Source organism: Rhinatrema bivittatum, chromosome 3 (genome assembly GCF_901001135.1).
Source record: "Rhinatrema bivittatum chromosome 3, aRhiBiv1.1, whole genome shotgun sequence".
In the NCBI taxonomy this organism is placed as follows: domain Eukaryota; kingdom Metazoa; phylum Chordata; class Amphibia; order Gymnophiona; family Rhinatrematidae; genus Rhinatrema; species Rhinatrema bivittatum.
In genome coordinates this window covers 424342371-424355184 of record NC_042617.1, presented here as the reverse complement: position 1 = coordinate 424355184, position 12814 = coordinate 424342371, and the positions used below count along the sequence as shown (strand labels likewise).

At 39.6% G+C, this 12814-nt stretch overlaps 1 protein-coding gene across 1 annotated transcript in view; it reads right to left on the bottom strand.

Annotated features, from left to right (window-relative positions):
- Positions 1–308: 308 nt before the first annotated feature.
- Positions 309–12814, bottom strand: part of CSMD1 (CUB and Sushi multiple domains 1) — a 4035193-nt gene continuing 4022687 nt past the window's right edge. Inside the window, 2 exon segments of the mRNA XM_029596871.1 lie at positions 309–3450; positions 5005–5137. Of these exon segments, the coding sequence (XP_029452731.1) occupies positions 3291–3450; positions 5005–5137 (293 nt within the window). The 3' untranslated portion in view covers positions 309–3290.

The following is a 12814-nucleotide window of genomic DNA, read 5'->3' as shown; positions in this document are numbered from 1 at the left end:
CCATAATCTTTTAGTGGTGCTCTGGAATCAAATCCAGGGACATTTCCAATAAACACCTTTCAGGTGCTTTTAAGATGCATGCTTTTCAATGAATTTTCAGAAAGAGTTACGTGTGTAAATATAACAACTATGACCCAGATTTTGAATGCAAAGCTTATATATTACTCAATCTTGTGCATCCTTACTGCCTTATCTAATTAATTTTACAGATATCAATAGAGAAAATAAATAAATGACACATGAAATGCAAATCTAAAATTAAATATTTAATTAGAACTTTGAATTTGTTTTCAAGATAGGTGGCAATGCACAGGCTATATTACAATATCATATATATTTTTATCTTTTGCCAAAAGGATACTGTTTAATTTAACAGGCCGCTTTAATATTATTACATGTGTAATAGAGTAAAAACTGAAAATCAGCTATAGATGATACATTTTACATTATTGGGAAAATTACATTTTTTATTGTAAAAACATTGATTTTAACAATTTACCTACATTAATCAAAAAATTACAGCATATTTAATAATTTTACAAATTTTTCATAAAAAATATATCTCTGTACAAAAAGTTCTTTTGCACCTACTTCATGTCAGCTGCATGTAGTGAAATGGTAAAATGGAATATTGGGGATGGAAGTGATCATAATGTCAATGATATTTCCCCCCTTTTTTAACAATTTTTTTGTTTGTTTACAAAACTTTTTTTTTTTTGTTTTTACACAAGAACAAAAAATTATTGCAGCTAGCCTGGAGAAAGGCAAGATGGGTGATACAAGCAGCAGTTTAAACAGCGTAGAAACATATAACCTGTTGTTTAGCACGGATAGTTTGTCTTTCTCACATCCGACTATGAGTCGCCTGCACATATTTTAGCTCAGAAAGCATAGTTACTTGGCTCCTGCTACGTGAATGTTCTGAAAACTTCCAGGGAGGTTCTGTGTAACAAAACAACTATTTGTGGATCAAACAGTACAAATGGAATGCTAACTCAACAAGCCCTAATATAAAAAAATAATTTATTAACCAAAATATGATCCTCAAATATCTAAATAAACATGATAAATAAAATATTTAATACAATTTTTGGGGGTGGGGTGCCTGGGCAAATTCTTCCATTCTCTAACAATTCCTTCTCTACTCCCGTTTCCTAACTTTCTATTACAATTTCAGTATTCTGTACGACTGCTAACCAGTGGGTTGGAAGTGATAGAACTAGACTCATGCATTTTCTTTTTATTCAACATCATGAGCCAGGCCTGAAGAATAAATGTATTCAAGGTTCCTCCCCATTCCCTATCACTAATGTAACTAATGAGACATGAGACAGCCTACACGGTCAAAGCTTTAAGAATTCTAAGAACGAATCCCAGTCATATTGTAGATTTAGTGACCAGAATCTGCAGCCCCATTCCGTCTTTTGCATGAGATACACCATTTCAAACTCACTTGCAAGCTTTGTGTTTTGTTTTTGTTTTTGCCTTACTTCTGCCCAGAAATTCAATCTGACTATAAAAGCACAACACTGATAGAATTTTCCAAGAAAAACTGATTTTCTTGAGTATTTATGTGATAGTTTTCCCCCAACTTTTTTCTTTTGCTTGCATGGAACTACTAAATATCACTTCTATGATTCCAAAGTGTATACCCTATTGTGATTGTAAAATTTTCATCTTACTATCTCTGTGTTTTAGGATTTTGAAAGATAAAACTCAGGAATGTAGATTCACATACATAAAGCAAACTAAAAATATTCCCTGTGCCTATGATAAAATATGAATGTGTACTTATACTCCCTCCACCTTCTAGGTTTAAAATGTTTCCTAATCAAATCAGTCTCTAGTGCCTCTCTCTGTTTAGCTTGCCTCCCATTTTGTTTTCAGAAAGCTCTATAAGATGTAGCCTTACTTTGAAATTATCTGAATGACTCTCTCTACACATTGTACTTAAAAGAAGAAAGACTATAAGAATGATGAAGCACAAAGCAGGGTTTGGTTTAGAAAAATCAAAGATGTAACAAAGACAGTGGAATAACTCTCTCCATTGCATTCCTTGGAAAATCTTTCTACTGACAGGGCACATTGGGTTCACAAATGCTTCGTCTGCATTTTTCCAATGTAATATCAGACAATGATGTCATACAATAGAATAAGATGGAAATAATGCAAAAGGGAAGACTGTGTTGTGAGCTTGAGCCCACAGGTTTCATGAGCTATCTAAAATAAATTACTATTCACATTTTTACACGGCAAGCAGCAATTGCTGCCATCTCCCCTGCTGTTAGACAGTATGGTACAGAAAATGATGGCTGACAACCCTGCTTTCAAAAGAAAATAATACTAGAAATGTAAATTTGACAAAAATTGATTATTTTATTTTGGATGGATCATGACGGTGTCCAGTGCTCTATACTGATATGGATGTGAGTTGAGTTCTGAATAAAATTGCTGACAAATGAAAACAAGAGGAAAATGCTTATATATTTTCTCCAGTATTTCTATTTATGTAAGCAGTGTCATGGATGGAGTTCATAATGAATGAAAAACTAAATAGGTCATGATATATTGTATGTTTATCAAATGGTTACGTGAATGTCTATATACAATGGATAATGCATATAAACCCTGTATGAATTTAAAATTTTTTTAGCCATATCATACTGAATCATTCATAATGCACTAGTGCAAAAAAATTGTGCAGTAACATCTTGCAAGAACAGCTGACTAAGAAATCCGCAAACTGCCCGATGCATGGGTACATTAACTGAGATTTTCTGTTGGTCGCTTTCTTTGTTCACAAGATCTCAGCAAAGCATTTTGATGGGTGTGCAACCACAATAAAGGTTGTCCTCTACTTCGAAAGAAAGCTCTTGTTTCTTCAGTGCATTCCCATTTCCGGAAATAAGGACTGAAAGGACTTTTCCAAGAACCCAAAAGACTGCATTGAAAGGCATCCAGCCGTGTACAAATATGAAAGTCAGAGGCATTAAATATGTCAAATTGGCATGACTTGGCAGCTTTCCTTAAATGTGCCTTGATTTTAAACAGATGAAGACAGGATTTTTAATCCCACTGTAAATGAAAAATTCTTGATTTTTGTTTTCTCCTGAAGAATCTTGCCATATTGAACCAGAAAATCCTGCTGCATATATTGTTCATTGATAAACGGTGTTAATGATTACTGCAGCAAAGTTAAAAGAAGAAAAAGGATTGGTATGTGGCACCAAGGAATCACTGCTTGTCCATCAGAGGTATGGCTATGAATAAGTCATGTAGGGCACTGAAGGCTATACCACTGTACAAACTGTGTTCAGTGTTGTGTCAAATCTCACAGCCTTTGCCTCTGTGGGTTTTAAGTTTGTATCATACATTGGATTTTCAAATGAAGCTTGTCCATTGCTGTTCTCATGCCCAGCATATCCATTGTACTGAACTTTAGGTCTTGTTCTATGAAAAATAAAGAAAGTAAGAAATATAATAATTATATATAAAACACTGCGTAAAGACTAAAAGTATTAATTTTCTTTAGTTGTAACTCTACCTGAAAGATAACAACAATATTTTACAAGGGGAATAGTTTGTGATCAGCAGTGAATGATTCAGTACATATTATCATCATTAAATCTGAGGTATAGTAATAGGACATTTCAAGATTAAGGGACCTATGTAATAAAGTTTAACATGCAAATTGGGACTTGTTGGCAAAGAATAGCATGCTATTCAGTAAGGGGTAGAACCAGGCGCAAACAAGAGTATGCGGGATTTTAATAGATACGTGCGTAACCGCGCCTATCCATTAAAATCCGGGGTCGGCACGCGCAAGGCTGCCCAAAATCGGCAGCCTGCCCGCGCCGAGCCATGCAGCCTGCCTCCGTTCCCTCCGAGGCCGCTCCGAAACAGGCGTAACTCGCACGCCGGCTGCGCGATTCCCCAGCTGTTTCGGAGGCCTCGGCCATGCCCCCAAAATGCCCCCAGGCCGGAACCACGCCCACGGCCCCTCCCCAAATGGCACACCACTGTGACATGCCCCCGACATGCCCCCCCCCCAGGAAAGCCCCGGGATTTACGCGCGCCGCCGAGCCTACTCATGAGATTTGCGCAATGTTCTCTCAACCTAGCTTGATGGACTCTCTACCTGGATAACATCAAGCTAGGTTGAGAGAACACTGCACAAATCTCATCTTTGGGCGAGTTTCCTCACTCCGGAGGTCATCAAAGCTTCACAAGAGAGCACTGTTCTGTTCGTACGTCTCACTGTGAATGTCAAAGTGGCCCCTAACTCCTACACTAATACCTAAGCCTCACCTCAAGTTACTAGGTGGGCCTCCCATACAGATATAAATACCTGTCTAGTGTGAGGGCATCATGGCTAATCAGTCTCTCAGTCTCTCTCTCTCTCTTTGTAGGAGGGCCCCAATAGCTAGGCTGACTCTCTAGGAGTGTAAACATGGTCCCCCCACCAGTGGTTGTAAAATATTTTGTTGCCAAGATATATTGATCAGGGATTTATGTTCACCACGCATCAGTTCATTTTGCATTTGCTTTACATGTATGTGTTATTTACTCTGCCCCTCCTGTGTGCCTTCATCATCTTAAGTATGCCCTTATCCCTCGCCCCCCCTTATCAATCCTTTGGATCCTCTTTGCTCTATGTTCTCACTATATATATCGTCCTCTTTCATATTGTTCTAGCCTAGAATGAACCATTCCTTTTGTACTATTCCCTCAGCTCAGTACTTCCAAATCCCTTCTATCAACCCATCTCTTTGCCTTTGTTGTTCTTGATTAATTTATTTTTACTGACTGGCCATTGATTATACTGTTTTTGACTGATTGTGTTCCTCTGAAATGAATGGACAACAGTGCTTGAAAGAAAAAAAAAATGCTAAATAGAAGAAAATAGATATATGGAAGTATATTCACTTTTAGACAGACAGAGAAAAACATAGCTACTTCTAATATCAACTTTACTTATCTAGTAGCTCAACAGATAGCATTTACCTGTGCTTGTAGAGATAAAATGCAAACCCTGATAAGATAAGAGCAAAGAACGGCACCAGGATTGCAGCTGCAACAGAACCACTGTTTGTGCCATTGTAGTGGTTTGAAGAGTCTGAATCTGTATTTAGAGGATCTAAAAAATAAAACAAATATATGTAAACTTCTTTTGAAACTGTGGAAAAAAGACAGTTGGCTTTGTAGCCTCCAATTTAAACATTTATAAAAATATATACTTGGTCGCTATAAGCACTTTTCATAGAAAGAGTTATCAAAATGTATGTGATTTCCTTTAGGTCAAGCAATAGATTGCATGGAATAAATAAAGTTTTTCTCTCATTTACCCAGTTCATGCCAAAAAAAACCCTCCTATGAATGGAATATTTAAGTTACAAATAAGATCAATTATTCTACTGCTTTTGTTAATAAAATACCCAAGACTACATAATGAAGAAAAGAACTAGTCAATTAAACAACACACTTATCTAGTTACAACTTTCTAGTACATATATATATATATATATATATATATATATATATATATATATATATATATATATATATATATATATATATATATATAATACTTCTACTACATATATATATATATAATACTTCAATGCACCACATACTCAATGTCTACCCTTTTTGTTGCATGCTCACAGTTTATTGATTTTTATTTTATTATTATTATTACTATTTAACATTTTTACTATTATTATATAATTTATATTTGTATTATTTGTTTAATGTTTATTGTTCCATGTACACCATGCCCATGGTATTTCTAATTCTGGTTATCTGTAAACCGAAGCGATATGTACTTGTACATGATCTTCGGCATATAAAAGCTTTTAAATAAATAAATAAATAAATAAATAAATAAAATATTACTTTTATTTGTATTATCATATACTTAGGCTTGTTCTTACTTTATACCGTTCTCTATAATTGATTGTGCCATATACTTAGGCTTGTTTATTGTTCCTTGTAAACCAATACGATGTGAAAACGGCTATCGGTATATAAAAATCATTAAATAAAATAAATAAATAAATAAATAAATAAATAAAGCAAAAGTATATATTTGGAAGGGTACTACAGTTAAAGAAAGAATATATTTGGAAGGGTATTACAGTTAAAGTAAAAATGGTAGTATAATCTTTAAACCTTTATGGGAGTTCATTTTTATAGCTCTTTAGAGACCATCAATAAATTTTATTATGTGTGCAGCACTCAGCATCCCTCAACATTTTCATTAAAAATTGTATATGATTTAAATAGAGATAGAATGGGGGAGCTTGGGAGATACACAAGGAACTCAGTAAGTCAGTATATCAAAACTGGAACAAATCAATATATATTTTTTGTTCACAAATTATACTTTTCTGATACAGACTTTATTTCTATATTTATTATTTGCATTTATGACCCACTTTTTTTGAATAAAAAATTGTTTTATGGACTCGGTGTCAGAGGAACTAAGTGGAGTATTGAGGAACAGGTTAGTATCTTATATTCAGTTTGCTTTGTTTAAATGTATTACCCAATAACTTCATTGTGTGTCCCCCAGTTTTGTACTTTTCGAAAGAGTAAACAACCGATTAATATTTACTCGTTCCATTCCTCTCATTATTTTATAGACCTCTATCATATCTCCCCTCAGCCGCCTCTTCTCCAAACTGAAGAGTCCTAAACTCTTTATCCTTTGGGCTAAAATAATGAGTGGCATGGAATGAGTAAACATTAATTGGTTGTTTACTCTTTTAAAAAGTACAAAGATCAGGGGATACACAATGAAGTTACTGGGTAATACATTTAAAATTATTAAGAGAAAATATTTTTTTTTACTCAAAGCATAATTAAACTCTGGAATTTGTTGCCAGAGGATGTGTTGAAAGCTATTAGTATAGCTGCATTTAAAAAAAGGTTTGGACAAGTTACGAGAGGAAAAGTCCATTAACAATTATTAAGGGAGATTCTGCCAGGTACTTGTGACCTGGTTTGGCCACTGTTGGAAACAGGATACTGGGCTTGATGGATCCTTGGACTGACCCAGTATGGCAACTTATGTTCTTATGTACTGTTTGCCTATGCTGAAAATGCTCAAACTGTAAAATGGACAGTTGACATTGACATTTTAGAATTGCTGCAGAGTCCTCATTTTTTCTGAGTTACTTTGACCACAAAAAAAAAAAAAAGCTTTAAGGGACTATTTACTAAGGTGCATGACATGTTGACACTTATTAAATGTAGAATTTGATGCTTAGGGGTAGATTTTAAAATCCCTGCGCGCGTAAATCTTCCTGAATTTACGCGCGCAGGGCACTCGTGCACCGGTGCGCCTATTTTGCATAGGCCGCCGGCGCGTGCAAAACCCCGGGACGCGCATGTCCGGAGGCAGGGGGCGGTTCGGGGCAGGTCCGGGGGCTTGGTGACGTTTTGGGGGCGGGCCGAGAGGGCGGTCCCGAGTCCCCCGGCTGGAACCACACCCACGGCCCCGCCCCAAATGGCACGCCACTGTGACATGCCCCCGACACCCCCTCCAGGAAAGCCCCGGGACTTACGCGCGACACCGAACCTACTCATGAGATTTGTGCAATGTTCTCTCAACCTAGCTTGATGGACTCTCTACCTGGATAACATCAAGCTAGGTTGAGAGAACACTGCACAAATCTCATCTTTGGGTGAGTTTCCTCACTCTGAAGGTCATCAAAGCTTCACAAGAGAGCACTGTTCTGTTCGTACGTCTCACAGTGAATGTCAACGTGGCCTCTAACCCCTACACTAATACCTAAGCCTCACCTCAAGTTACTAGGTGGGCCTCCCAAACAGATATAAATACCTGTCTAGTGTGAGGGCATCATGGCTAGTCAGTCTCTCAGTCTCTCTCTCTGTAGGAGGGCCCCAATAGCTAGGCTGGTTCTCTAGGAGCATAAACATGGTCCAACCCCGCCAGTGGTTGTATGTAGGAAATACAACAATTCTGGCACTTATCACAAAGTGTGAAAAAGTTATCACAATTTGCACTTCACATAGGTACTAGTGCAAAGTGCGATAAACTGCCTATTACCAAAAAACACAACCCTTTTCCTATCACATGCAATATTTAGTACATTTTGATAAATCCAGGCCTAACTTTCTTAGCCATATAGCATCTGAATATTGGCATCTATATTTATTTCGTTGCAGAAAAGTGGATCACTTTGCAAAGGATTTTAGGAAAAATGATAAAGGGGGGGGGGGGGAAATTAAGTGCAAACTGTAAACCAAATGTAGTAATTTTTTCAATGTCTTTACAATTTATTTTTTATGAAACTCCAAAGAATTAAATATATATTTTCATAATCCTTTCTAGGGATATGAATCGTGCTTCTGACAATTGAAAATATCGTACAATATTTTCAAAATCGTCAGAAATTGGGGGCGCCCAGAAACCAATAGGAAAACCCCACAAAATTGTTCATGGGGCTCTCTTATTGGCAGCCAACAACGAAATCACTCCCAGACCCCCGCTGGACCCCCAGGGACTTTTGGCAAGTTTGGGGGGGGGGGGGGCTTTGGCCATCAGCACCAATGGTCGGTTGTTCCTACCATGTGATAAGGGGCTGACCAATGGCACCGGTAGCCCTTGTGACATAGTATGAGCAAAGGCTATTGGCGCCATTTTTAATACTGGCAGCCGACATCCCGATGGCAGGAGATCGCTCCGGGGTCCAGAGGGTGTCTGGGTGCGATTTTGTTGTCGGCTGCCAGTAATCAATATGGCGCCAATAGCCTTTGCCCATACTATGTCACAGGGGCTACAGGTGCCATTGGTCAGCCCCTGTCACATGGTAGGAGCACAAGATGGCCGAGATGGCCATGTGACAGCGGCTGACCAATGGCAATGGTAGCCCCTGTGACATAGTAGTTCAGAGGCTATCGGCACCATTTTGAGCAAGGCTGGCATGCCGGGCACAGAGGGACAAATGGCTCGCGGGACCCCGCTGGACCACCAGGGATGTTAGTAAGTCTTGGGGAGGGATCGGGATGGGGAGGGTGTTGCATTATAGTTAATTTAATGCTTGGGGTGGTTTTTAATTTTAAAAAAAAAGTGTGCCCCTCTCCCCGTACAAACCCGAAAAACGGATTTTCCCCAAAGTTCGGGGAAAATATTTTTCGGGGTTCAGGGCCCCCGACTCACGACGAATTAGGCAATTTCATTGTAATTGCCTAATTCATGATAAACGATTGCACATCTCTAGTCCATAATAGGATGTATAAGCATTGCAACATTAATGGCACCTACCCAGTTAGAAACCTTTTTTTTTTTTGTAATTGATACTTTGATATTTTTATTGAGTAATTCACAAAAAGTGTAACAATATGGCAATTATAATAAATTATATCATGTCACTAGAGGAAACCTGTTAATGGGAGAAAAAGAAAAGAGACTTGAGGCCAGCACACGTAGTAAAGGTGATGATGAAAGACACAAGATAAGGACCAGAGCACATTTACCACACTCAGAATGAATTTTAAGAGGGGGAGAGAGAAAGAGAGAGATGGTTGACTAAGAAGGAGGACCAGGAGTCCCATGTTCCCATTTCTACTGTTATTATGGTGCAGGAGAAGAAAATGGAAGACTTAGTGGAGGGTTGCAGCAGCAATGGGGGTGCACTAGAAGTAAGAGGTCATTAGATAAAACAAGTATGTGAGTTAACATCATTCATGACTGGCACTAGAGTTGGTGGAAAAGTTGGATTCCCTTACAATAACTGTTTGACAACAACGGGTATCACCTCTCCCTAACAATATAAGTGGAGAGTCAAAATTAAAAACTGCTGCTCATCACCACAAATATTAAATGAAGATTGAATATCAAGTATCAAATATGGACCTTAGTATTAATTTACATGCCAAAGGACACCCCGAAATGTCATCAATTGCCAGTGGTTGATAATATTCCAATAATGATGTTGTATTGCAGTCCTTGCATTAATAACAAGCTATGAAAGAACTGTGTTACATTTGGCAGTTCGCCAGCTGCCCTGTGAACCATCACACTCACCTTCCCAATTGGGCCATTGCCCTGGGCTTCCAATGAGGCAGGGACCTGCTGCCTTTCCATGTGGCTCAATGCCACGATCTAACACAACAAGACTCTGCCAGCTGAGCACGTAGCAGGGCACTGCCTGCTCCATCCTGCCATGCTTCTCCTTAGACACACACCTAACCTCTCATATAGGGATGTGAATCGTTTTCCATATCGTCTTAACGATAGAAATCGTGTGGCAGGGCAAGAAAATCGTCTTAGGCACAATTTTTTAGTTAAAAAATCGTTAAAAATCGTTTTTTCCGATTAGTGCGCACTAACGGGAGTTAGTGCGCACTAACTGGGAGTTAGTGCGCACTAACTGAAAATGATACAATTTGACACTTTTCAGGTCAGTTAAGGTCAGTTTAGGAATGAATATGTATTCCTATTGGCTGCCCTCTTATTTATTCATGTTACCAAGTTTCCTACTGACAGTATATGAGGGATGGGAAATGGAAACAGTTGGTAGCTTGACAAAACAAGTAATGTGATCAGTCAATGTGACTAGAACTTGTGCCCTAACCCTGATACCAGGGGTATTGTGATCTTCCTGCACACAGTGCCCTATCCCTATTAATACCAAGAGTGTTGTGATCTTCCTGCACACAGTGCCCTATCCCTAATACCAGGGGTGTTGTGATCTTCCTGCACACAGTGCCCTATTCCTGATACTGGGGGTGTTGTGATCTTCCTGCACACAGTGCCCTATTCCTGATACCGGGGGTGTTGTGATCTTCTTGCACACATCCCGATATCAGGGATAGGGCACTGCATGCAGGAAGATCACAACACTCCTGGTATTAATAGGGATAGGGCACTGCATGCAGGAAGATCACAACACTCCTGGTATTAATAGGGATAGGGCACTACATGCAGGAAGATCACAACACCCCTGGTATCAGGGATAGGGCACTGTGTGCAGGAAGATCACAATACCCCGGAGGAGTGAGGGTCAGGCAGCTCCCCCCTGTCTGTGAAGCCAGCCTCTCACTAGTAATGCAGGGAGGGAGCTGTCTCAGACTTCACCATCCTCCCCCCCCCCCCCCTTACCCACACACCATTCACTAGCTGGGACATGGGGGAAGTCAGGAGTGAGGGTCAGGCAGCTCCCCCCTGTCTGTGAAGCCAGCCTCTCACTAGTAATGCAGGGAGGGAGCTGTCTCAGACTTCACCATCCTCCCCCCCCCCCTCACCCACACACCATTCACTAGCTGGGACATGGGGGAAGTCAGGAGTGAGGGTCAGGCAGCTCCCCCCTGTCTGTGAAGCCAGCCTCTCACTAGTAATGCAGGGAGGGAGCTGTCTCAGACTTCACCATCCTCCCCCCCCCCTCACCCACACACCATTCACTAGCTGGGACATGGGGGAAGTCAGGAGTGAGGGTCAGGCAGCTCCCCCCTGTCTGTGAAGCCAGCCTCTCACTAGTAATGCAGGGAGGGAGCTGTCTCAGACTGGTATCAGGGTTAGGGCACTGTGTGCAGGAAGATCACAACACTCCTGGTATTAATAGGGATAGGGCACTGTAAGAGATGACTGTAGTAGATTGAATAAAGATCTGATGTTTCTGCTCTCCTCACACCAAACAAAAACAACACACAAGCAGAGAAGCCCTTCTTACAAAGCTGAGCTAGTGAGTTAAGTAGGAGGAAAAGTAAACATACTGGTGCCAGTGTGGCTACTTAAAAAATACACTTACCAACAATCAATTACATATATTTGAAACTGTGTACAGTTCCAGCCAGGACCACCTTTCTAAAATGCACAGTGATTGGCAAATTCAACATGCACTAGCATTTCAGGTGCCTGCTAACAAAAATAATAAACAAACAAGTTCTAGTCACGTGAGTGCTGATCATTACATTACTTTTTTTGTCAAGCTTCCAACTGTTTCCATTTCACATCCCCCCAACCATATTGGTAACATCAATAGATAAGAGCACAGCCAGCCAATAGGAATACATACATACATATTCATTCCTAAGTGACCTTTACTGACCTGGGAAGTGTGAACACTTTGTTTCATTTTCTGTTGGTGTTCGTTAGTTTCCAGTTCCATTTCCCATCCCCCCAACCATCACCTCAGTGGTAACCTTGGTAACATCAATAGATAAGAGGGCAGCCAGCCAATAGGAACACATATTCATTCCTAACTGACCTTCAGTGACCTGGAAAGTTGTTTATTTGTATCATTTTCAGTTAGTGCGCACTAAATCGAGTTAGTGCGCACTAACGGGGAGTTAGTGCGCACTAACTCGAGTTAGTGCGCACTAACACGATTTAACGATTTTTAACGATAAATCGTTAGAATTTCTATTGTATTGTGTTTTATAACGATTTAAGACGATATAAACATTATCGGACGATAATTTTAATCGTTGAAAAACGATTCACATCCCTACTCTCATAATTTAAAGGACCTGAAGTGGGAAAAGCACCACAGCACCCATTGATGACTTCACAAGCTAAGCCCTATAAAGGTCTTATTCGCTCTTTCCCTCTTTTCCTTGGCAACAGGTCCACCTACTCCTGAGTTGTGTGTGTGTTGCATCCATCATTCCTGCCCTTGTCCAACTTGTCTTCAGTTCATTATCCAGCATTACTTCACTTGCTTGTCCAGCTTATTTTCAATTAGTTGTTTAGCTTGTCTTCAGCTCCTTCTTCCAAGCTGTCTTCAGCCCATGTCCAAATGTCTTCAGTTTGTCTTCCATCTTCATCGCCATCCTCGTTGCCCTT